This window comes from Haliaeetus albicilla, chromosome 3 (assembly GCF_947461875.1).
Source record: "Haliaeetus albicilla chromosome 3, bHalAlb1.1, whole genome shotgun sequence".
Classification (NCBI taxonomy): Eukaryota; Metazoa; Chordata; class Aves; order Accipitriformes; family Accipitridae; genus Haliaeetus; species Haliaeetus albicilla.
The window spans coordinates 71,844,066-71,871,543 of NC_091485.1; the positions used below are offsets into that span (position 1 = coordinate 71,844,066).

Genomic DNA, 27,478 nt, shown 5'->3' on the forward strand with positions numbered 1-27,478 from the left:
TTTCTGGTGACAGCAGGTTACTTGGAAGCTTATGCTATAATGAAGTGTGGGTGGGGGGAGAAAAACCACAGACAAACCAACCTCTGTGACTATGAACTTACTGGCATAAATTTATCTGCTCTTCTTGGCATTTCTCCTCGTTCCACCACACCACAGAGTTACGGGTAGAAAACACTTTTCCTGCAAAGTTGTTTTTCTCCTGTACGTTTTGTGGTGAAGGGAAGACAATTATTGGGAAGGAAAAAGAAAAGAACAGAAGATGAAAGGGCCAGCATCACAAAATTGCAGCCTCAAGTGCTCCTGCACCACTCCTGAACTGCCCCAACCTAGCATCATCCTGGCAAAACACTGGTGACGCCTCAATCAGCAGCAGAAGAGACATGAACAGAAACACCATCCAGACACCTACAGAGCCAGGCCAGGTCCATCTTGAGTGTTGGACTGTGGTGAGCACACTAGGAAGGTGAGCCCCCCCACCCCATAATAACTCCACATACAGCCTGGAGTGAGGAACAATCTCCTAAGAATGTCTACATTTGTTTCATATATCTTCCCTGCTAGTAGGGCAAGGGTTATTTTAGGACTGGAGAGGTTGGATCTGACACCAGGATCTCTAAGCCCCAACACACATCCTCTTTATGCTTGGGAGCACCAAACTTCTCATGGAAAATCTTCATAGTCTCCCATAAGGAAGGGAACTGCACCACGTGTAAATCAGGTCAGTCAAGGTTCTTTTTTGAGGTCTTTTACTGCCCTGTTGTGTGAGTTTAAGGAAACCATCGGACTCACTAGAAAGAACTCAGAATTTATGTAAACAGCTGTACAAAGTTGTGGCAAATCAGAGTCTAATACTTTCTCAGATGTTTGGTTAATTAAACAATTATTATCTTGCTACACTACTCGTTCATGGAAAATAATCAGCAGTGAGATATTACTGAGCATAAACAGAGATGAGTGAAATGACTCCATGTTCCAGATGAGAGTCCCAAAATAAAACTTACTGCTTTAGTTATACTCTAAACTAAGACTATTAATTTTAAAAGAACAAAAAAAAAGGAAACAACCTGCAGTAGGATCTGAACAAGGAAAAACTTTCTTGTCCCTGTGAGACCAAGAGATGGGTTTGGAAATTTCAGCAGGGCGGAACATTTTATGATCAAGGCATGCACCCATGAAAATCAAAGAAAAAAGCTGAGACTTTTCTTTATTACAGGCCCCCTGCTCTAAAACAAATAAATATATCCACCTCCAAAGCCAAATTACTTGAAAGATGCAATCAACTCAAAAATAGTTGGTAGAGCTGAATGTGGTGCCCATCCACTAATTTCATTTCTTTAGCAGTCCTATGCTGTATTCTTGTGCTGTCAGCAAGAGCCCAGGACAGTATTTTTAACTAAATAATAATATGCAAAAGGATTTACAATGAAAAAAAAATCCCACCCACTGGGATAAACTGCTAATTATAGATGATAAAAATCCTTGATTCTGAACCAGCCATAAATTAAAGAGATTCTTGTGTACCATCTTACATTGTGTGAAACCACAGTGTCTCACAGCACATAAAGCTGTGAGCATGTAAATATTCAGTTGGTGATAAATACATTATAAATATAATATTAGCCAAGGAAATTAATTCTTCAGGATATTATCAAGGCCACTGCAGAGTCGAAGAATAGTTTATCAGATAGGTAAACAAGACAAGCATCAGCTGCTATGCTTGCTAACAGAAATAAGAACAGCTAGTAGAAATGATGTTTAGTTTTTGAAACATTTGTAGCTCTGCAGATTTTACACTAGTCCTTAAACAGCTGTGTTTGTTAGAAATCAACATGCGTGACTCACTATTCCATCACAGAGCTCTGATAGCTTGGAGGAATATTTAGCAGATACCTCCCTAAATATATTGATTTGTAACTAACACAGTAAATTTTCTAGGACAGTTTGCCTTTTTTCATGAGATGTTATATACTCACAGTTCAACTAAGTCTCACGGCCTATGCGTTACAGCTAAGATAATGATGACTTCCTTCTGGCTTTATACTCTGTTACCCTTTTCATTAAAGCAGCGAGCTCTGAATTAATAGGGCCACAAGTGTAGAAGGGGGGGTCGTTTCTCTAGAAGGGGAATCATGATTGCAGGTTTCAATAAGCTGGACTAGGGCAGGAGCATTATGCCCAGTGTTTGCACTCTTAACAAGACCCTTGGGGCTGGGCACTGCTGAAATATATAGGAAATATAGTGTCAGGAATTGAAAAAAATGGATATCCAAGGTTCTTAGTCTAGACCTTTCCAAAGTCCCAAGCAGACCTCTTTTACCTCTGCTGGAGCTGTGCAGTTTGTTGCCCCAGAAAGCACTGAGATTTCAGGGTTTCAGGAGTCTGAGACTCAAAGGCTGGTCTGGATCACCTCAGTCCCCTGCGATTCTTAGCCCTGAGCACGTCCCTCTCTATCATGATCCTTATCATATACGTCATGCTTATATACAAGAGTCAAAATATCCACATCAAGCCACGATGTCTTCCAGCAGAGACTACTGCAGAGCCACCAATTCACATGGCCACTTCTGCAAATGGCACTCACAATGAATTCGTCAAAAAACTTGAATAAAGGTTCTTTAATTACCTAAACCCATACTTAGGAACTCCGCTGGTTCCAAGTCATTTGCGAGCTTTCCAGTCCCATCCATAGCCCCAAACCTACAGGATGCACCAGCAGTTCTTCCACCGAGCTTTTTCACCAGGTCCTACAAGCAAATTCTTAGCTTGTCTGTATGGGAGGACAGTCAGTACACACCAGTAACAATGACTTGGTTAACATGCGAGCTGGTCTGAGCTGGCATCCTTCCCATCTTAATTCGATCAGAGTACAGTCAGTTTGGTTTGGGGTCTGACTTCGTTACAGTGAAAACCGCAAAGATCATTAAGCAAGACTGGCTTTGCAGGCCTGTCTCAGGATGCAACCTTCATGCTTCAATTAACAAAAAAAAAAAAGGCTATTTGCAGCAAAGGTGTCTTTCAACAACATTAATTAAAAAAGCTGTCTCCTTCTCTGTTACCCTTAATTGTATTTCAGCCATTAGTTGTTTTTTAAAGCATTATCGCCTTGCTATAATGAGTCAACAGACTGCAGCAGGTAGTATCACAATGCACTTTACTTCAAGGGCCAATTTATCACAACATTTAGGAAGCCGACCAAGATAAGAGAGAGAAAAACCATTCTCCTCACAGGAGTAGTCCCTTAGGGATGAAGCAAATTTAGCACTACAATGTTTGACCCAAAACATATGGCAATACTTGAGAATAGCTCGCTAAACCGGCATCGTCTCCTGCGTCTGCACAAATAGCGCAGCGTCAGGTAGCGAGACGAGAAATGTAACACACGCACCTCAGCTTGCAACCACGCTGGCCTATATATGCATCAAAAATGTAAATCCCAACAGACTGATTTACTGGCGTAAGGAACCAAATATTCTTGCATTCCCAGAACGCGGCGAGGAAAGATTCAACTCTTTTGCTTTTGGCTGTCAAAGTGAGGAATCCGGTGCGAGCAAGTTATCTAAGCTCTCTCGAAAGTTAATGAAAAGAGATAGGCACTCAGAGGTTGAATCATGCCACCTGTCTTGAACAGTCTTCTTCGAAAAGGATGAATCACTCTCTGGAGGTGTCTATTCCTTTCCACTGACTATCAAAAGAGTCTAGACAAATAACTTTCAGGCCACTGCAGTCAGATAATATGAATCCCAGTGAAGATACTTGAATTTAAAGATACAATATTTTTTAATTCAATTTATGGATCTCAGTTCTGATCCAACATCTGTTTTAAACTCAGAAACATCCTCAAGCTATTAGAGTCATTTGCCAGAAAGCGTTAGCACTAGTGCCTAAAATTCTGCTGCACCATCCTACTTGTGTCATATTAGTATTGCAGCCTCTCACAGAGATGTTATGTCTTCACTGCCAAAACGGAGAGGTTTTTATAGGAGATAACTAATATATGCTATCCATCTTGCTATAAAACCCTGGAGGAACAAAGCATAGTGATTTCTACTGCAGTGTAGCTAAACGAAGTCTTGCCCAGAGGTGGTGGATTGGGTTGATCATGTGTAGTTACACTGCAGTAAAAATGTCCTGTATTTCATCTTCACTAGGGCTTTAACATGTTATGGCTTTTTATCTACCTCGCTGTAAAAAAAAGACTGATGCTTCAGGCTGAAGGGACACAGCTTTATTTTCCAGAGTTTATATACATATAAATATAGAGAGAGAAGTAAATATGTCTTATACACATACACACATATATATGTATTTTATATATAACTTTCTTAATTTCCTGGGGTACAGATCAAGTTATAGCCAAACTGACACTAAATGTTGACTATTAAGCTGTAAGGAAATGAACGGAGTTTTGAAACCTGACATCACACAAGGCTGCAATTCAACACTTTAGGACAGCAAGTGACAAAAAGCACAGCATCCAACTAAGCTACCTTCCCTGAAAGATACCCTCCCTACTTCTTTCTGGTCAGCATTAGCAGTAGTACTCACAGTTTCCAAAATGGAGAGCATGCCGAAAGGCTTTTTATGCAGAACTCTGAACTTTTCGCCATCATTTGTAACTACATTAATATAGCAGAGCTTGTTACAATCTCTTATTTGCATTTTAAAGAACCTAATTAGTACTTTATAAAAAAGCAGTTCTCCTAGGTGTTCAAAATGCTCCCACTGCTTTTGTTTCACATTATAAACAGGATTACTGATTTGAAAAGGAATTTGGTATTTGCGTGTAACTTGTAGGGAACTTGATGGGATTGAAACACTAACCCTACAATTTACTAACAAAAATAGCCCACCAGCTAAACCATGCTGCAGCTCTACCACTGGGGAAAAAATATTCTCAGCAGACCGGCACATTACAATTCAATTTTGCCTGTTGGCTCAGTTCATTTGAAAACAAAATGAGAAGTTGAAATTCAGCGGCAGAAAGGGATGATAACCTTTACAAACTTCCACCGAAGAAAGGATGCACCACTTTATGTTACCAGAGGTTGACCAAGGAAATGGTTATGTCATTTGAGTTTGAACTCCAGTAATAACATGAAGATCTCTTTTGCAGAGAGTCCACGTGAGGTTTACATGTATCAGAGATCTACCTACAGCTTCAAAATAAGCCCTTAGAAATTTAAATTACAAGCTCTGCTTCTGTCCTGAGCACTGGGATAAACAACATGGGCTTCTAAAGACAGCCTAACAAGACACAGAACGGGAATCAATGGTTTCATCCTAGATCTTAAAAATAGGTGGTCCTGCCCCTTGTGTTTCAGGTGTTGATGTGACAGCTTATCTAGCTCTGAGCACGGTTTTGTTCTTACAGTTCACTTCTGCCTGTGAAATTGTTTCCAAAATCAGTTTAACTTTCAGGTGATGCAAAGACCTTGATTCAATACTGTGAAGTTCACAAGTTTTCCAGTGAAGTTATTTGATGAGAAAGTAGCCATTTACCCAGGCCAGAGTCTTTGGGCTAAACTTTTGCCCAAGTGTCACGCACAGGCAGCCTGTGACCAGCAATGGCTATGTCCCTCCGTGAGACCCAGCACTCCCCGTGGTACCTCCAAGCTCCCTTGTTACCTGGAATATTAGGATCTGCAGCTCTCATTGGAGTTGTTATTCATCACAAGACCTTGAGGCTTGAGTATATGAGCCCAGGAGAGAAAAAAAAAACAAACAACCAGCCCTGAGAGACCAAGCTCACCATTGGTATAGGGGGTTTACAGAAACATTAGTTTCATGAGAAACTGGCGGGGTTCAGGAAACCCACTGGGTTTCAGGAAAAGTATAATATGCTATGACAGGACCTTTAATGCATTGCATGGGGTTTTTGCATGCTCTGACAAACATTCACACCTCTCTATAATTTGCAGTAAATTCTACCCACTCCATCAGCAGAACTGGAACTAAATCTCCATAGCACTTTTCCAGGCTTGGCTTTCCCTATCCTAAATGGAAATACATCCCCAAATCGAGGGAGAACAGAGGAAATCTTTAATTTACAGGTGCACCTAACCAGGGCAGGTGATGCTCTAGCTCCATTTATAGCCTGTCCTGAAAGATACCATTAGATTTTTATGGGAATAGCCACATAAAGCGTAAAAAGGGAAAAAAAAAGGCAGGCCTAGAACATTAAGTAAGTGGTGTCCTTTCAGTTTGAGGTCAGTTTAGGGGCTGTTAAGGAAGGAGGAAGAAAGCCCTGACTGCACAAGAGCTGCTGAGGTTTAAAACATTTTAGCTTTGTGAAGGACACATGGCAAGGGTTTTCTTCTCATCTGTCTGTTTTTCTCGGTCAGCAAAGCCTGTAACTAAACCTGAAACCTCAGAGGTTTTTGTGTGCCTTGCCCTAGTCTCCTGCTGAGCATCTGCCCAGCTTCAGAGGTTCTTCTTTCTACTGAGCCTTCCTTATCAGTCCATCGGAAAGCAAACACCAAGACAGACAGTGCTGCCCCAAAGCTGAGTCCCCTTTTTCACCCCATCATTTGGACTGCACTGTAGCAGACAAACAGCCTCCTTCTGATTGCAGCTGGGTAAGTATTGGGCTCCACAGCCTAATTTTGAAAGTGCTGAGCACCCACAGCTCCTGCAAAATCAATAAGGGCTGCAGGCGGTGTTGAAAAACAAGCTACTAATAACTTTCAGCACATGACAATGCGTTCCAGCTTTTTGCCTGTTCCTATTTCTGTATTTCTCTTTCATTCCTACGCTATTTAGAAATGGCTCCCATAGTCACCATATTTTTCCTCTTTTTGTTCTCTAAACGGCACATTACTTTTTCATAAGATGTAATTTCTCCTGCCACTGAGACCCATACTTTTCCTGATTGTCTCAATGTTTCTTTCTAATGTCTGGGACTTACTTTTATTTGTCATGAGTCTAATCTTCTCTCTGCCTTTACAATTAGTTTCACTGTACATCAAACATTGTTCACAGAGATTTCTTGTCTGAAATGCAAGAAAAACCATTACAAGCTAGGGGAGATGTCATCATTCAGCTAGATTCTGTGATTTCAGACCAGACGTTGGCAATCCAGAGATTCATTGCTTTATGTAAAGTGATTGTCCATGCTTTATGATGCTACTATTTGTATATAACTATTAAAGAAAGAAATTAGAGATAAGAAAGGCAAGTGCAAAAGGTTTAATTGATCTCATTTTCTTATACTTCTATCTTTAGAGTCCCTTATTAAGGTTCCCAGCAGTCTGTACGAAGCTGCAGGTTTGGAAGAGACTCCTTTTCTCAGCTGTATCGAAGAGTAGAAGTAACACCACTTTCTGCCACAGACATTTCTAAAACTCTCTTATTTGGATGGCTGTTGGATTCATACCTTTGCTCCCTCAGCAAAAAGTAGAAAGTGGGCCACAGCTGCTGCAAGGCTGAATTTCCTCCTCACCTGGAGGCAATGTTTAAGACATCACTTTTTCCAACATACAAGGGAAGAAAAATAAATCGGTAAGTCACTTTCCAAAACTATAACAGAGTTTAGAAACATCCATTCTGGGGGAGAGAAGCTACCCAGGTGCAGGATCATGGAAATATCAAAGTGCTGCCTGGAGGCACTGACACGAGAGTCTGTATCTAAGTGAAGGGGGTGGTCAGCTTGCTCATCCCACCTACTAACGACTCCCAGCAAGATGCTCCCAGTCAGACATAGTGCATGCCCGTGGACGGAGAGCTCTGTCATTACAGCTACACCCCTGAACGACCCTAAACTAAGTCAGTAGTAAAGCAGCAATAATTATGCATACTGAAAAGCCTGTTTAAGGAAAATGGAACAGAATCATGAAGATATCCGTCTGCAGTTGGATATTTTTGTTAAACAGGCTCTTTATTCAAGGTAAGCAAGCTGTGCTGAAGGCTAGAAGTGGAGTTTGAATGGGAAGAACCTGCCTAGAAATCCAACCTGTGCACACTTAAGCCACCACATAGCAGAGCACAGGCTCACATTTATGGTGGGAGCACATGGAGGATTCTCCTCAGCTTTCTGAAGTCCTTAGCTAATGTTCATCAAGCCGATATAAACTAGCGCTGTATCAAAGGACGCAAGCCAGGTCTTCCTCCCACTCCTAGTTATTTGTTCTCACCTTGTGCCAGTTCCTCCCCTGGGACAGAAAATGTCCATGTGGCTGCACGGTGAACTAAATCTGAGTAAAAACTCATCTGGGAAAGAAAACAAGAATATTCATTGGCTCCCTGTTGTAGTCACGGTAGGGCCACATAAATGCTTGTACTGGCAGATGGGAGAAGGAAGTTAAGAAGAATAAGACTTTCTTTTTTAACAATGGGGCTGGCTTTAACTGGTCATAAAAACCAGCACTATTGCTAATCTCAGAATAAACCTATTCATTTCAGAGTCCCAAGCAACATAGGAAGTTATTCAGAATCATAGAATCATTTAGGTTGGAAAAGACCTTTAAGATCATTGAGTCCAACCGTTAACCTAACACTGCCATGTCCGCCACTAAACCATGTCCCTAAGCGCCACATCTACACGTCTTTTAAATACCTCCAGGGATGGTCACTCAACCGCTTCCCTGGGCAGCCTGTTCCAGTGCTTGATAACCCTTTCAGTAAAGAATTTTTTCCTAATATCCAATCTAAACATCCCCTGCTGCAACTTGAGGCCATTTCCTCTCATCCTATCTCCAGCCACCTGACAGAAGAGACCAGCACCCACCTCACTACAACCTCCTTTCAGGTAGTTGTAGAGAGCGATCAGGTCTCCCCTCAGCCTCCTTTTCTCCAGGTTAAACAACCCCAGTTCCCTCAGCTGCTCCTCATAAGACTTGTGCTCTAGACCCTTCACCAGTTTCGTTGCCCTTCTTTGGACACTCAAAACTTAAATGATATGGAGATTAAACAGTGGCAGAACAGAACTGTAGTCATGATCTGGGAAAACAGTCACTTCTGCATGATCTGTGGAGGAACTGAGGACCAACCAGCAGCCACTGTGCACTCCCTGAGCCCAAGGACTTCTTCCTGCCAGACACCAGCTCTGGAACCATCTTGCTCTAAGCTGATGATGACTGGACCAAGTGGAAAATCAGACCTGAGAGTTTCAGGCATTTGATTTGAAAACAAAAAATGCTGAAAGAGAAGAACATCTTTGCTGTGCTTTGTGGAGCCATAATCCAAGATACCAGGCTGTCCTTCAACCCACACAATGGCAGAAGAAAGTTGCATAATGTCATCACCACTAAGCCCATCAAATATTTTATGTCCTCCCAGCATATCATCCATGAAAAGTGAATTTTTTTCTTCTCTTTCAAGCAAAACATAAATCAGTTGGGAATACTGTCACAGGCCTTTTATGCCTTTGCAGGAAACCACAGTTAGCTAGCAAATGTAGTGATGAAAAGATGTGTGATCCTGTCATCTGTGACATGAAAGATTGCTAGAAGTTGGAGATGTTACAGAGTTTGAGAAAGCCACCACTGCAGCTGGGGGAGAAGAGCATCAAGAAGCAACAGGAGATACCAGAGGTGGTATCAGCTGGGTCACTGCCTAGCTGCAGCTTTTAAAAAAACAGCAGTTGTCTGCTGAGCTTTTAGCAGACTTCCTAAACCATCTGGAATTGACTAGACTTTCAAGTGAGAATCAAAATCTTAGTAGCTGCACTTAGCCTGGACATACTCTTAAGCAGCCAAATGTGGAATATTCCACTAAGAATGCTGCCTGTGGCAGGTGTGAGGTATACGTGAGCTAAAAGCACAAGAGTTAGATTATCTTCATATTGTGCTAATCAGACTTTAACCAGTCTATTAGACATCAGTTATTACTCCAAAACACCTCAACCTTCTCTGCATTCAACGTGGAGGTGGGTGCCACAGATTTTTCCAAGTAAATGTATAGGTGTACTTGTGGCATGTATCAAGTTCTGCCAGATGACAAGAAGCTATGTTCACATTTGTAAGAGCTCTCTACAAACCATAATAACAATGAAAAAGAGCTCTTGCAATAAGACCAAGCAAGACTTGGAACTACTGCTAAACTGAACTTTTGAATAACCCAAATAAAGTCACACTCCAACTATGAAAATAAAACCAGTCTACAAATTCCCAAGTCCACAAACTCTGCTCAACAAACTAAAAGAATTAAAACTACTACCACAACTGAGTTCATTAAAATACTTTAGGATTCTCAGTCCTGCCAGCTTGCTGAGTTCCACCTCCTTTCCTGTTCCATGATACCTAATGCAAAGCTATGTAGAAATGAATGCTTTTACAGGGAAATCTCAGACCTCAACAAGAAGTATAAAATGGAGGTCAACAGTTAGGCAAATACTGTTAGGTGCTCATGTGTTCCGATATTTCAGTACTCATGTGAGATTTGACTATATTGATAAATCTTTTAGGAACTGTCAGTCAAGATATGGCAATTCAGATACCTACCCTTTGTCATGGTCTCTGCGCATGAGATATTTTTAACATTGAAGGCCAAGAAGCAGCAGCTTGCTGTTCTTCTGTGAACATACCATGAACCTGAGCAAAGCTGACTTAAAAAAAAAAAATCTCTGAAGCTTTTAGACCGTTATTTTGAATGGGGTTCAAGGTGTTGCCTTGAAGGCTGGAAGCTCTTCTGCATCAGAAACAGAACAGTGGTAGCATAAGACTTAGATTTTATGCACTGCATACACAACCCAAAGTCAACAAAGACATGTACAAATAGAAAAATAAAGGAGTCATCTGAACATGTGACTGCTTTTGATATTTTATCACAGGCCTCACTATATCAGCTGAAATCAATGACAAACCACTGGTACCAACCAGTCATTGAAACATTTCAGCTTCACCTTCTTGTGTTTGCAAAGCATTTGAGATTCATATGATGACACAGTCCTTTGGTCTTCCACACACTTGCAGAGGAACTCATCATGGCAAGGAGCTCATCAAGCTCACAGACAAATAAAAACTGGTTGTAGAAAGGGCTATATTATACATGAAAGTCACTACTGGACATAAACCAATGCCAAGCACAATACTCCCACAGTGCTTCCTTAGAAAACATCTGCTTGTTTCTCCTATTACTTACTAGCTGTAGAAAAAAACACCCAAATCTTAGCAGAGACTATACCTCTAAAGCCAAATTTATTTTCAAGTTATCAAGAAATCTGATTTTTGCAGTAGAGCAGAGGCTTAGTAATCGCACATACACACTGCGTACTCCGAGGGTGCCAAGTCACAGGCTTCTGCTTTATTGAGCCAGTAAAGAGTGAGAAAGTTTCTGAAGAAAGTTTTTGCTCAGCTTTGCAAACTGTATCTTATCACCTGCCTGGCTTAATGATAACAGATTAAAGTCAAATATTACAGCATCCAAAGCACTGCAATCAGTGTTTTTAAGCAACAATTACCTCTGAGCAGGTATGGGTGTTTTAGGTCACCATTGCAACATCTCCCCCATTGAGGCTTAAATGTCAGATGATAGTATTAAATACCAGTGCCACTAGTTTCAAGCCAGGTTGAAAACTGTACAGGCACTAACTTATCAAATCCAGCTTTAAATTAAATCTGGGTTGAAATAAAAGCAATTGGCTCTCTTTGACAAGCATAAACCTGCTATTTACCTACCGGAAGCAGATGCTAGTATATTTTTAAAAATTCCATAGCTGCCTGTTGTTATCTCTACAACATATAAGCAGAAACCCTATTTAGGTAGCATGTAGCATCTCTGGAATTTTTAGCAGAATGTATCTCTCCTGCTTTCCTGTGAAAGCATCACCCATTTTTGCCTGCTAACTATAGTCCAGAATGTAATGGAGATGTTTGGCAAAAATATCTCCCCACTGCCACAATGTCTCACTGAGCAGACACGTTATTTTTCGATTCTGCTATGCTTACTTCCACAAGATCAAATGAGAGCTAAAATACTATTAATGCACTCAATGACATGTTCTTACCAATAAATTCAGTCAAATATAGCAAGATGGAATGACTGAGTCTAGGACAGACATCCAGTGAGACCTGAGATAAGTGATTCTGAACAGCTGCTAGCATGAAATCCAGTATTTGCAATTCTTCACAACTCTTCACATTCCGGTAGTAACAGCAGTACGAGGACTGGAAGACTCATCACCAGTCAGTACAACAAAAAAACTTTCTACCATTTCCACTCTTTGATTCATGCGTCTCCCAGGAGGTCACAAAGGATTATGTCTATTAAAACCCTAGCTTGGCTGTGGCAATATATGCTTTTGTCTTAGAATGTGCACCAACTAAACAGCAGCTTGGCATGTGCCCTTGTCACGTCCTCCACCCACCCGGCGGTTTGTATGTTCCTGTTTTATGCAGTGCTGTCATTAAAACCACAGAAAGTTAACTAGAACAGCTATTAAAAGTTTTACCTTCTAAATATGTATAAGGCATAGCCCTTACAGTGAACTCCTTTCCTGTTCCTACTGTGTTAACATGAAATTTAAAAGTGGCACATGCACAAGAAATCACTTGGTTCTGTCCTCCACCAGCCCTCTCTCACCCCCCAAAACAGTTCCACCTTACATATCCAGGTAACAAAAAAGTTACCCCATCTCTATGTTAATATTTATGATGATGTTCTCACTGTCTTATCCTCTATTTCAGTGGCCAGCTTCAGTGACAGCAACAATTTCTTGTTTCTTTAGATCTGATCTAAACATCATGCCTATTAAAAACATTTTGCATGCAAAACAATCAATTAAATAAATAAGTGTGACAAGACTGGTTCTGCCAAAGAGCAGGTTCCCTGCTTTAAAGCTAAGAAGAAAAGACTTAGGGAAGATACATAATGGCCTTCCAAGCAGAAAAGACTGATGCACGGAGGAACAGAATAAACTATTTTTGATAACCAGTGAAAACAGGACACAACCAGGCTCCAATTGCAGCGAGAGGAACTGATGCCAGACACTGAGAAGATATCCCCCATCAAGGCTGGAATGAAGGATCCGGGGATGTTAGACCATCTCAAGAACACTGCCCAGGAACAGCTGTGGCAGACCTGCCTTCTGCAGCTGCTGTTGCTGTGGAAAGCAGTCCTGTGTTTGCTACCTCAGCTGATAACCCTTCTTTCTACCCTGCATCCACTTCTTCAAATCCACCTGCATGCGCTGTGTCCCGTGTACCTGGATACTCGATTCCCCTTCTCGCTGTTCACGTCCTTACACCTCTGCCTCACTGACCCTCAGGACGTGCACATTACCCACTCACTGTTCGTTCAGCTAATTCCCTCCTCTCTGCTGCCCTCCTCATTAATAATGTTCGCTGATGGTTGTCTGATTCCCTTTGTCCTTACACTGAAACCAATCCATTTAGCAGTCTTGTATTGGGTTTGCTTGGCAAGGTTTTGGGAGCGGGGGGGTTACAGGGGTGGCTTCTGCGAGAAGCTGCTGGAAGCTTCCCCCATGTCCGACAGGGCCAATGCCAGCCGGCTCCACGACGGACCCACCGCTGGCCAAGGCTGAGTCCATCAGCGACAGTGGTGGTGCCTCTGGGAGAACAGATTTAAGACGGGAAAAAAGTTGTTGCAGAACAGAAACTGCAGCTGGAGAGAGGAGTGAGAACATGTGAGAGCACCAGCCCTGCAGACCCCCAGGTCAGTGCAGAAGAAGGGGGAGGAGATGCTCCAGGTGCTGGAGCAGACATTCCCCTGCAGCCCATGGTGAGGAAGACCATGGTGAGGCAGGCTGTCCCCCTGCAGCCCAGGGAGGTCCACGGGGGAGCAGATCTCCACCTGCAGCCCGGGGAGGACCCCACACTGGAGCAGGGGGATGCCCGAAGGAGGCTGTGACCCCATGGGAAGCCTGTGCTGGAGCAGGCTCCTGGCAGGACCTGCGGATCCATGGAGAGAGGAGCCCACGCTGGAGCAGGTTTTCTGGCAGGACTTGTGACCCCGCGGGGACCCGTGCTGGAGCGGTCTGTGCCTGAAGGACTGCAGCCTATGGAAGGGACCCACACTGGAGAAGTTTGTGGAGGACTGCCTCCCGTGGGAGGGACCCCACAGTGGAGCAGGGGAAGAGTGTGAGGAGGAAGGAGCAGCAGAAACAATATGTGATGAACTGACCTCAACCCCCATTCCCTGTCCCCATGCACTGCTGGTGGGGAGGAGGTAGAGAAACTGGGAGTGAAAATGAGCCAGGAAGAAGGGAGGGGTGGGGGATGGTGTTTTAAGATTTGTTTTTGATTCTCATTATCCTACTCTGATTTGATTAGTAATAAATTAATTTCCCTAAGCTGAGTTTGTTTTGCCTGTGACGGCAATTGCTGAGTGATGTCCCTGTCCTTATCTTGACCCACGAGCCTTTCATCATATTTTCTCTCCCCTGTTCAGTTGAGGAGGGGAGTGATACAGCAGCTTGGCGGGCACCTGACCTCCAGCCAAGGTTAACCCACCACAAGCACGTTTTCCCCTTAAAAGTTCCCTGTATCTCATAAAGCTAAACCTTTCCCTTTCACCTATCCTTTTAGAGGCTTTATGTCTCCGCACTGAACCCGCTAGTGCAGGTGGAAGCAAACACCTTGGAGAGTGAGTGCTATCCCACTCAGGATGAAGGATGCTGCCAGTGATCCTTTGCAATCTAATGAGAAGTGGTATGCACACACGTGTGGACATACTATGGGCTCAGAAAGCCACAGACAAATGGCATTATACTCTGACATGATGGATAAATGATTTTTTGAGAAGTTGATAAACACCGACCCAGGTACAAAGTACTGAAAACACTTGCTTTAGAAAAGGAAAGGGATAGAATTTCAAAGGAAAATCACATTTTGGGAGTTCAGCAGCTGCAGTAGGAAGTTGTTTGAGTTGGTTGAGTGTGCCCACATGAAGGGTTTACCCTTCTTTATTACACCCCAGTTGTGTGTATGATTACATAAAATTTTCAGGGAAAAAGACCGAGCTCCTTCAGTCTGCAGAGCTTACAGTCAATATCCACCATGACTTCCACTTTTATTCTGATTACACTATCCATGCCCATTTTTATTCAGGCTGCAGAAAAGCATTCACACTTTGATATCGCTGGGCAATGTCAACTGGTTTATGCCTGCTTGTGCTAGTCATTCTTTAAGAAGCATACACAAGCCGAAAGCATTATGTTAACACTTTTTTTCCTTGCAGATGGAGGTCACAAAGAGCAATAAAAGAGCCTCACAACACCAGCTAGAAGGCCTGCTTTTCTTCAGGCAACTTATTGTCACCTGACAGCAACACAACCTGCCAGCCTACAGACCTGGTTATTTTAACACTACAATGTGTTACAGCATCACACAGGGAGTCAGCTCTTGTCTTTCAAGTTCAGACCTAGGAACCAGAACGATGTCTTATGATTTTGACCCAAAGAACTCAGAGTAATCACAACACACACTGCAAAAAGCAGCAAAACCAGGTAGCTTTTATGTAGTCACTAAGAACGAGAGAGTGATTTATCAGTGGTGGAAGGAGAAAGGGCTATGTGACTGCTGTTCCCATTAAAGTGCTGGGAGACACCAGCCGTAATGCCATCACAGTCCTCTTCACCAAGGGTCTGGAAATTCAAAGTTCATTTATTCAGTGTGACTTTCACAATGAAGTAATTCAAAACATCACCAAGGTTTATGTGGTTGATAGCCAGAGCACTAGTGAACACCAGTTGTCAGTAGAGTTGGGATGATGAAAGGCAGCAAAGCAAAAGTATACTTTTGCTTTCTAAAGGATCATTCTCAGAAGCATCCAGAGCACTCCTTTCACAGTACAATGCCAGAAAATAAGGGGGAAAAAACCCAGTTCCTATACAAAATAAACCAAAATCTGGGTATAAATAAGATGTCATCCTTCATATTCAGTAGTCCAAAATACTATAAAGTAATTTAACTATATCAGAACCAAAAGGGAATCACATTTTGCTCTCTAGTTGACCACTAGACGCTGACCTATGGTTAATACTGACTTGGGCAGAAGAACCCAGAAGTCATCACTTCATCACACTCCAGATAGTAAAATGACTTCCTACAGACTGGAACAGAGTGGAAGACACTAAAATAAAGAATTATCAGCATAGAATTATAAGCATGAAAGAAAACAATCAATCACAGCTTTTCATACCTATATGCTACCTGACCCTATTATAATTCTAATTGTGTAGAAGAAATGGGAGCTCTACTTACTTTCACAGAGACGTCTTCTCAGCTTCCCCCGAATTTTATCGATGGCATTGTAATCAGAGACATGAAACACGTGAGCAGACTTGGGTTCTGAAGCAATCTCATCGAGCTCCTCTTTCAAGGCTTCGCCAACACCCACAGCAAAGATCCTAATCCCAGCCTGATGGGCTGCAGCGGCTGCATCCAAGACATAATCCTGGCTCCTTCCATCAGTCAAAAGGATAGCCACTTTTTTAACAGTTCGATCACTAAGTCTCCCACCAGCTTCTTTGGAAAAACTGTAGGTGTTGATGTACCTGAGAGCATCTCCAGTGTTTGTATTACCCCCATAATACTTAATTTTTCGTGCAGCCTCTTTGATTTCCTCACGGGTTTTGTACTTTCCCAAGTCAAACTCTGTGGTTGGACGATCACTGTATCGCACCACTCCTACACGGGTTTTGTCTGGGCCGATCTCAAAAGTTTCCACCAAATTAGACACCCACTGCCGAACTTTCTCAAAATCTTCTTTTCCGACACTGGAGGAGGCATCCAAGATGAAGACAAGGTCATAGTGAACATTCTTGCAACCTGCAAGAGTCACAGAAAATATCGCTAAGGGAAGATGAAAGAAGAGTACCAGACATACCAAATATTCCCAAGGCATGGCTTCCTAGTGAGCAGTTTGGAGGAGGTAGCAAACCCTCTCTCTATCCTGCAGAGAAATTGCAGATTCTCAGCCTTTCTTCCTTGTGATTCACCTCATTTGTTTCAGGACATCCTACAGATCAGCACACACTTCGCTTTGAAATGCACACCCTTTCTCTTCCTGCACCAACTGCCTCTGCTCAAACTTTCACCTATGCCATCTCCATGCATATGGAGCTATTTTTCTTAAACTTCATTGCAGAGCCTTTGCTCAGGCAATGCTCTGAAATGACCCTGGCAGATCAAGATACCTGTCCTGACCTTGCCTATGCCAATCCTGACCGTGAGTAGTGAAGCTTTCATGTTCCCTCTTGCATTAATATTATGATTTATTTATGCTTAGCTAGAAGCAGTTCTTTTGCTCAGCATGATATGTTGGTGAAGCAAGTTTATAACTAGATTATTTTGATTTCGAGGCTCTCTGCCACTGACTATTGACTAAAGGATGACTAACTGAATACTGGGATGGCTTCCTTCACAACAAAGGGCAGTTGCTTTGTAAGGGAAAAGTTCACTTATCCCCACAACCACCTTTTTGCCTCCAGACATGATATTTGTAATCTGAGGCCTGTGTAATCCAAAAGGCAAATGTATTTTATTTGCAGCTTGCTTGCCCTATGAAGCCAGAATGGCCATATATTTGTCAGCCGCTTGCCAAGAAAGTAGATCTCCCAGGAGATGTTTTCTAGCTGTTTCTGAATATATGCAAGCAAGGAGGCAGGACATTCATTACTGTCCCACAGATGCCACAGATTTATCAACATAATGCCCCGACTCGACAAAATGTATATAAACACATATATTTATTTAATTCACTATTGTAGACCATACTCCCTAACAAATTACGAGTTTCAAGACTGAAAGCTGCTCTACAAAGTCAATTTGTCTATGGTCACAACGACCAACCATTGTTTCTCCAGTAGATCTTGTCTCATGTCATCTCACAAAGTACAACTGCTTGTTTGAACCAATGGTGAAAAGCCAATTTGACTAATCACGTGGAGAACAAAGCACATATAACATGATACAAGACAGAGAGTTGGTCCATACCAGTGCCTGTGCCACTTTCTTTCAGAGTAACAGGGCTTTTCTATGTCCCACTGAACTGGAGATGTACTATCTGGCCGCTAAACTGTTGGCAATTGCCTTTAAATCTTGCTGCTTTACCAGGATCTGCCCTGGTAGCCCACATCTACCCACACCCACTGAGAGCAGATCTGTTCTGTTGACTCTTATTTCACTGCAGGACCCTGATTCTCCCAGCTGTTCCCACCACAACCATGTTAATAACCTCTTCTGGGCTCGGACCTGGACTGACCAATCTACCTCCCTTGGTCAGAAAATCTGAGAGTATATGTGAGAATACGTAACTCCAGGGTATGCCCACCGAGGACAGTTTAGCGCTCCATATATTAAAAAGTGACATTCCCATGGTAGGGTTTGCATCTCTTCACTCACATCAGACTAGTCCTGGCCAGGTCCCAGCAACTAAAGGTCCATCAGTGACTGAGACCCATTATATGGTTATCTGAAGTGCATCTTGCAGTTCAGTTTCATCAGAAATCAATCCAGGACTGCTCAATGATATGAACCAAAGTACAGTACATGGAGATGCTTGGAAGAATCACTGCAAAAGTTTGAAATCCTTGTTGGGGCCCTGAGTGTAAACCCCTTCTCCAGGGTTTGACTGCCATGGCTCCCTGGCCTTGGATGAGCTCCTCAGAAAGCTCTGCTGGAAGCATTCAAGAAAGACCTGTCTCTTCTTCCCCTGGAACCTGCTTTTAAGGTGAGGCTCTCACCTTTGTTCCTTGCCTGACCCATGGACTGACTTCTTGGCTTCACCTCAGACCTGCTTCAACCTCTGTGGATTTGACCGGAGAGTGGCTGACCCTGGATGCTGTCTTTGGACCTGATCTGGACCCTGACTTGCTGACTCATGTTCCTAGCTTGATCTTGGACCTGCTTCATCAGTATGAGCTTGGCTGGGAATTTGGATTGTCAGTTGAGCCTGGCTGCTGTCCCCCAGCCTTCCCTGCTCCCTGGCTGGGGGTGGTGGGCCAGGCTGTGGCTGGTGAGACCCCGTCCCACCAGCCCAGGGAGACCCCCAGCTCCTGGCTGCCATTCCTTAGGAAGTCATCTGTCCTTGCTGCACTCCTGGCCGGAGCCAAAGCACTGATGTAAATGCACCCAACGTGGATGGTAGCTGAGGACTAGGATTTTTTTCCCTGAAACAGACCAAAGAGTATGGAGGTGCCATACACAGCTCATCCAGTCAAGCACTTGCTTGACAGCCAGCTCAGTGAACAGAAACACGAATCACGCTACCCAAAGGTGGGCGCAATGATGCTGTTGCCGTATTTCCTCACTGAGTTCCAGCATTTGAGCCTACAGGAAGGTCACAAAGTCTTGTCCCACACCCAAATCTGACCTTACGGTTCATAAATTAGGTCTGGTGCTTTTGATCATCGTGGGGCTGTGCACCTGCCCTGGAGAGGACATGAATCCCAGAACAGCCCACTGCACTGGAAATAGTTTGAAGAGAATTTGCCTTCAGATAAAAGTAAAAGCATTATAGGTAGACATTATAACACTGTAGGTCAGTGCTCATGGTATTGCATGATGGCCATGAGAGTGGCTGAATATACACACCCAGTGTGTTGCAGGTGACGATGAAAAACGAGCATCATCTGTTGCTGCGTTAAATTCTGCAGCAGAATACATCTCAGGTGTTGCTGTTCCTTCAGTGCCTACAGGAACAACCTATGTACATGGGATTGGGATCACATTGGGAACAGCCCATCCACAGAGGATCACATTGGAAACAACCTGTCCACGTGGGATCGTGTTCCATGACAGCACTTTGTGAGTGAGGGAATGCTTGTCTCTAAACACAGACCAGGAATGGTCTGGCTGGAAAAACTCTTTCAAAGGTAATCAGACTGTGGCGATGATGGTGTATAATATTTTATATTATGGGATGTAAGTTATATTACATCTGTGTATATCAGCTAGGCTGTCAAGAGTAGTTTTGCTTGATTTTAGCAGAATATAAAGGATAGAATATGTAACAGTAAAAGGTAAGCAAGAAATCTCCACCTTCCCCCCCAAAAAAAATTCATTATTGTATTAATCTGTTCTGTCTGAAAGAATATTAATTAAGTGAGACTAACTAGAGAATATAAAGATTTGAGTATAAAACCCACAAGGTACAGACCTTCCTACTGCTTATTTTAATGACTCTCAGCAGGTGAGATGACTTCAATTTGAAAACAAACAGAACAGACAAAATGAATCCTGTTTGTGTTCAAGGGTGATGAGCCTTAAAACAAGGGGGGTTTAAGGTTTAAAAAGTGATGCCTGTTCAGGCAGTATTGCAGGGAAGAAAAAGATGGTCTTTCAGAATCATTTTCTTAGAGTCACTGATGCTTTGCTTACAGACCTGATGGCAGTGAGATGAAATGCTGCAGAAAAGCTTTTAGTAAATATTAATCTGCATTTTTAGCACAGTAATGTTCACTGCTGGAAAAAATTGATTGTTTTCCAAGAATGCTATAATAATATTGTTTACAGGCAAAACCAGTTCATGTTAAGGGAATATGGGAGATAATTCATAGAAAGTGAACTTTCAGTTTCGTAATTACAGGAACGCTCTCTGGAAGCATAATTCCAGGAGTTGTGTTCATCCACTCAGACACTGAATCAACTGTTTTGCAATCTTGCCATTAAAAATAGTTCACAAAAAAACCATAAGACCAAAATTATTTAAAGTAATCAGAGAATGAACATATAAATGGTAGCACCATATTCTTCCTTAGACTGATCCACAGGCAGAAAAAAAGATGAGATTTCACCTTGGTTTGTTACTAAGTACTTATTCCTCTTAAATTTCATCCAAAAAGCCTTATATAGATCACATAACAAAACCGTAAAGCAGCTATTCCTTAGACTCAGAGTAGATCTAAGAAAGCCTTTTCTTTCTTACAAATTACCCAAGCCTACAGAATAGCGTTTTTCCTAGAAAATGAGACAGAAAGCCTCCATCTCAAAGCACCCTTGGGCTTTTATACCAATAAACTGCGTGGGTCTACAAGCATTTTCTGTCCCTGAGGTGTAGCATCATTCACAGCCAGATAACTCTTCCTACGATGCTCCAAAAACAATGTGTCCTTGTCAAGACTGCCTATAGGAACAGTCCCTCAGCTGCACGATCCTTTAGTGCATTCAGTGGCATTTGGGGGAGAGTGCTCATCAGCACAAGCCAAAAGCCAAAAGCCATGCCAGGGACCACGCTAGCAACTAGACGGTATGAACCAAGAGAGGGTATGAACAGTGCCCTGGCCCTGTTTAGCTCACTAGGAAAGTCCCAGCCAGACAGAAGGTTCACCAGGTCTAATCTGACACCCACTGAAGGTAGGAAGAAGTGATCTCCATGCCAGTGCGAGGTAGATGAAGTATATCCCGAGTAAACTGCGTGCAGCTCCCCTTGCTGTGGGTAGCTGAGCTAACCTTTCTAAGCCTGCAGCAGAACAAGAGACCCTAGGTAAATCATAACCTCGATCCCTTAGCTATCTCTGTCCCTAAGGTCTATTTTATGTCTTTTCAGCAGTAAATATCTTGCTTGGGCTTTTTATTGTTTTCCTCCTAGCAACGATAGCTTCTCAGCCACGTAAAAGCCCCAGCAGCTACTTAGCACGAGGCAGTAAGCCGAACAGCGCGTACCTGCTCTTTGTGCCTCGATTCTCTCCCCGCTGAACACGAATGTGAGCAGAACCAGGAGATGGGGCACACGGCATCTTCCCGTAACGGACATGTCCATCTCTCCGTTCTCACATCAGCTTGTCTTTGCTCCGTGGTGAGAAGCTCGCTAGACATCCAACCCGTAGCCTAGAAAGGAGAATAAAGAGCAAGCGTTACCTCCTAGAAACACAAACAGCAGTAACGATGCAAGCCATGGGAGCAACGTTTTGGAGAGTTGTCTCTTCTGCCCGTCATTTTACTCGACTAGGCACAAACCGCTCAGACAAAGAGGCAGGAGTTCACCTACTTTTCAAAAGCTATAGTCTTTCACTGGCTCTATTCAGCGTGCAGCAGCCTGAATGGAAACAGGAGAGAGATTACCAGATTATTATACTTTAATTGAGCCCACTGCCAACTACACAATCAGCGCACTGGAGTGGAAACCATTCTTGACCTGGCCCTCCCACACATTCATCGTTAGCAGATACACAACACAGAGATGAGGTACAAACCACTGCAAATCACACACAACCGGTTGCCACTTCACCCATTGCGGCTTTCAGTTCTGAAGTCTCAGAAATGACAAACGCTAAAAATACGTGGCTGTTTTCACACACGTATTTGTTGCCATCGGTCCTTCTGTACAGGAGTAAACTCAGCAGCTTCAAAACGCATCTTTCAACTATTTAGTTTAAAGAAGCGCAAAAGCTCAGGTGGATGATCTTCAATTTAAGGTCATTGGTTTGAGTTTACCTTGACTGAAACCAGCCGGTACTGTAACAAGCCAGGCAAAGTGTTAAAAGTTTAGCTATGCTTTTTTAAAACTAGATCAACTTTTTTTTTTTAATTTATTATTTACTTATTGCTGTTGTTTAATTTTATTAATTTTTATTAGATCATAAAATCATTGCAGTTCTATCTGTTGGGTACAGAGAGAGAGGAAAAAAGAGTTTCCACTCTGTAGCTCTTACTGCCTAAGGAATCACTTTGGAAAACTTTCTCCCAGCTCCTGAATCTGTCTTTTCCTCTTTAATGCACAGATTTCTCTGTCCATTTTCTTCGAGAATTTCTGCTTCCTCTGTCTTTTAACACGCATGTCAACTTCTCGCTGTTGATAACCAGGTAAAAGAGGCATGAAGGGGACACTATATGTTGCAGATCATTGCTGCAGGGTCGATTATGCATTCTAGGCTATTTCTTTTCAAAGCAATAGGGTTCTGTGGGAATCACAGACAAAAAGAATGGTGGTGTCAGCATTTGTTTAAAACAGGTCTGGATCAGTCAAATGTTGGGCCTATCTCTCCCATCCATCTCAGAAATAAAGTGCATGTCATGCTGGTTTAGGAAATAAAAAAGGGGAAAATCTTATGTAGTTGTCAAGACATAGCTGTAAATCCTTACTCCCAGGACAAAATACAGGCTCCTGTATTTTCAAAAGTCCATATCGTATGCAGACAAGGAGAAAAGCAATACATCTAATAAACCCTGCACCGTGCGAATAAAATTTGGAAGTATCTGCCAGCAGTGGAACATAAATGCAAGAAAGAATTAAAAAAAGAAAAAGAAAAAAGCATGCTTATTCAAGTACCATCCCTAAATCCAAAGGGCACAAGCAGGTGCTGTAGTTTACACCTCAGCCAGACGGTGTCCCTATGAGACAGTGAGGTGCTCAGGTTTGAGCGAACTGGAAAAGGTTGCAGAGTAAAAAGGGCATGAAAATATCACTGTGCCCTACAGTAGTTAGAATTTCCTTTTAAATAAGTACATTACTGAAATACCGATCAGGCAGCTGCCTGCAGAGGGATCAGGACAAGCATTACTTAGAATAGCTAGGGGAGTCTTCAGCCCAAGGTTTTTCATCCCATGTGTTTTTTAGGAAACATCGTTTTCTGGCACTGGTGATGGGAGAGCAGGTTAGTGGCGGCGGCGAGAGATGGGAAACCAGATCTGCCATGCGGCGTTCTGCACTCCCAGTGCCGAGAGCTCAAAAATGTCCTTTCTCTGTGTCTGGGCTTGCACGGCTGCGAAGTTTTATAAATACATTATTAAAAACAGTCGTTGCCAGCTGCTAACCCACATGAGGCCAGGATAAAAGGAGCAGAGCACCAGCTGGTGTCAGTCAGCGGAATGGTGGCGAGATGGACCGACGCTGGCTCGACAAGCAGCGGAGGCGGCGTGACGGGGAGCTCGGTGGACGTGGCTCGTTCGGTACACGCGTGACTTCTGCCCTGGCAGAAGGACTACCTACGCGACCAGGTCTGAGAGTTGCGTCTCCAAGGCATCGTTCCTCTCCTCTCTTTGCCAAAAGACTTCAAGAGCTCATTGCTGCGTTATGAATGCTGAAAGGTGTCTCAGAACAGTCATTTAGGCTAAAAACAGTGGGGGGAAAAAACCCAAATCAAATCAGAACATCTGCTTAAAATCTATAATCATAACCTGTGGTGGCTTTAATACACATTTGTGGTTCAATATTATTCTTGTATTCAGGCCAAAATACATCATTTTATCCATTTTTCTAGCATGAAGAATTGAATCACGTCTCTTAACTTGCAACTACTTTATGTATGGATATATCAGTGAGAGAAAATTGCCCCATTCACATCAACAGGATTCATATCATGGCAAGGAAGTCTTCAGGGGTATTAGAAGAAAGGTTGGAGATAGATAAAGCATTTTTAGCGATGGGGTTTTCACTCTGGTTTCTTTCCCACCTGAGTCTGTCACTGTGAGACTGAGCCCAGTTTGAGATTACAGCAGCTGATCAACATTTATGTCCCCTTCCAGCAGAAAGGGACAAAAAGGAGCCAGAAGTGGGACAGTTTAAGCTTCAGAGTGATCCAAGAATAAGAAATTCTGTTTAGTTGACCCTATTTCCAAATGGCCAATGCGGATTTTTTTATTACTATTATTTTTAGTTCAGCCTATCATGTGGGAACAATTTTCTTCAAAGTGGCCTAAGTCCATGTACATCCCTTAAAAATACCTCCTTTTTTCTTTTTATCTCACAAACATAATTTGGGGATTCCCTTGTGACACATTTAGGTATATTAAGTGATACTGCAAAAAGAACTGACAAATCCCATCACGTCCGAGTTTATTACCAAACTCGGGACTCTGTGTCTGAGGCCCCAGTTTTACTAGTTTAATGGGAAAAAAAAGAGGTGAATAATTCTGGCTGCATGCAAACATGATGTGAGAATGGCATCCAGGTTGAGAAGCGTGCTGGTAAATGTTAAAGTGAGCTCTCTACACTTAAAATACAGGCATAGCACTAAGCTATTCATACCGCCTCACAGCTGAACAAACAGTATGCAGAAGATAGACACAAGCTGTATATAACCTTCAGCTTCAGTATGGCTTTTTCAGGGGGCTTGGTATAGAGTTTTAAGTCAGCGAGCATCCATGGTAAAACCTCTCTACTTTTGAGCAATAAGTAAACACTCTTTGGGAAATTTACACTCATAAAAAGTAGCATTTTAAGGGATGCTGCTTTATCTTCTCGAGCTTTATCCCTTGAGGCTGGGAAGAGAGCTAGGGCTCTGCTTTCCAAAGAATCACATACATAGCCAGAACGGAACCATGTAGCTGGGCTTCATTTTATCATGGGGTTTATTCCTGATTGAACCAAAGTCAAAGAATATCCTGACATCAGTTTATTTAGAAAATGAAACCCCTGTCCATTGCAAATAATACGATGGTGTTTTCTATCCTGCTCTGTCTGTCTTTGTCCTGCCAGAGCCTGATCCTGTAGGGACATATAGTGACTTTGTTCTAACCCTGCTGCTCAGATAATGCTGTCGCATCATTGTAATTCAGGGGACAAGGAGGAAAAGCTTGTATGAAAGAATAGAAGCAAAACTGTTTAGAAATGGCATCTTGAAAAAATAAAGGGAAAAGAAAGGGCAGATACAAAGAGTGTGGCAGAGAAGAAAACTTCATGGCATTTCTAGGACAAGCAATTTAAGCACAAGTACTGGATATTCCCTATCTCAGCCTCTCCAGAGACTGCTCTTCTGTCCTGGTTTGAGAGATGTCACCCACAGCAAAAACCATGTGAGTTAGAGATGGAAAAAAACAGAACACTTTCTGTGATGTCTTTCATCCTTCAGAGGAGTGATTCAGTCACAAATATTAATAAAACAAAACAAAACCAGAGTCAATAGTCAGATTGGCATTTCAGGAGCATGATTTAATAAAATTGCTTCTACCTCATGCGAGCAAAAGTTCAAAGACCCTACAGGGACAGTACAAAAGATCAGTAATTCAAGGCTGAATGTCAAAAGCATGTCCAGTTATGGAATTCAGTCTGCCCATTAACATATCTGAGCTTTTACTTACATTTTACTAAATTTTACCTCTGTACTGTTAATTCAAGGGGGGTTGATACTATTATTGTGCTTAATTTCATCCATTCATCTGCTGCCACTGAACATCACCATATGCCATATAAACATATAAATGTTCTAACTATGCTGGCATTCATAATGTGATTTTAAATGTCTTTGGTATGCTCCTCTGAAGAAGAGGGTAGCCTGGGGTGAAAAAGACAGTGTCCAATTATACAGGTTTTCACACACACAGAAAAAAGGAAAAAAAAAACAACAAAAACCCCCAGAACACTAATACATCTGACATCTTAGTAGAGTCAGCTTGTTGATCCTGCCTCTTCCAACTACTGAACTAAGCAATTTAATTACCTAAATTATTGTTGATATGAGCAGGAAGCCAACCGTATAAAAGAGAGATGGGACTTTCTTCCCCCCCGATCCGCCCCTGCGGTCGTATATCTTTGTTCGATGCTTTTTAAAGACATCATCCGATGGCATTTCTGGAAGATATGCATCTTCCCAGGCCTGATCCAAAGCCAGCTGTACATAATGAAAAGAGGGCCATTCATTTCAGTGGGCATTATTTCAAAACCCATGTGAATAATAGTGCAGAAAATTCTCTGCTAACACCAGAGTTGTTCCTGAGGTACTTTGTTCAACTACAACTGATCCAAAGTCTGCTGAAATCAAAGAGGAGACTGCCAGCAGCTCCACAGTATGTTGGATGGGGATATTTATGCACCCTGCTAGCGAAGAGCTCCCCGACGTCTGCTCTAAGTGCCAGAGAGGCTGCAGGCGCTGAGACATTTCTTCTCTTCTTTTGCAATATCACTTCTCAAGAGCAACTTCTACCCCAATCCCTAAAAAACCGATCAGACACAGAGAGATGGTTAGCATGAACGCTAGCCAAAGCGATCTGTCAGCTTTATAAGATGAAATAGAGTGGTGGGAAAGACCAGCAGACCATTCAAACCCATCAGTTCGTTTGCCTTAGCTGAACTCTATTACTGCCCTTAAGTACTTGGTGCTGGAACTACCAGGGCCCATGAATGATTAATACTGCTGCAATCGGAATTAACTTTGGTTGTGCAAGAAATAAAGTCCATACTGAACAATTAGGAGGGGAAAAATAATAAGTAGCTGTTTCCTAAGTGACAGGTATCTGTCCAGGAGACAGAATGAGGAATCAAATTGGAAAAAATACCATACAGAGGAACATAACCAAGAATCTTAGAGGCCCATAAAGCATACTCCAAGGGGGACTGGATTAACTCATCACGGGCATTTCCTAATTTCTGCATGTTCCGCTTTGCAGCCTTAGAAACGTTGTTTTAACCTCTGTGGTGTTGCATGTGCACACGCAAGGAAACCTGAAAGAAGGTCAGAATTAGAATCCAGCCACCCCTGACTTCTTAACCGATGCTTGGATCGTGCATCTCTCAGACTGACCCCTTTGTAAATGCATCTACCACAGATGCTTTAAAACAAACACTTACTGGTTGCCTGCCAAATGGCTGCAATTCTAAAATACCCTAAGTGCTAGACGAGGACTTTGCAATGTATTTTTGCCTG

At 42.6% G+C, this 27,478-nt stretch overlaps 1 protein-coding gene across 1 annotated transcript in view; it reads right to left on the reverse strand.

Annotated features, from left to right (window-relative positions):
* Positions 1 to 21,721, reverse strand: part of COL22A1 (collagen type XXII alpha 1 chain) — a 209,309-nt gene extending 187,588 nt beyond the window's left edge. The window contains exons 1-2 of the mRNA XM_069780112.1: positions 21,561 to 21,721; positions 16,158 to 16,724 (exon numbers count right to left, since the gene is read on the reverse strand). Coding sequence (XP_069636213.1) covers positions 16,158 to 16,724; positions 21,561 to 21,657 — 664 coding nt within the window. The 5' untranslated portion in view covers positions 21,658 to 21,721. The remainder of the gene's footprint in view (positions 1 to 16,157; positions 16,725 to 21,560) is intronic.
* Between the last annotated feature and the right edge of the window lie 5,757 nt (positions 21,722 to 27,478).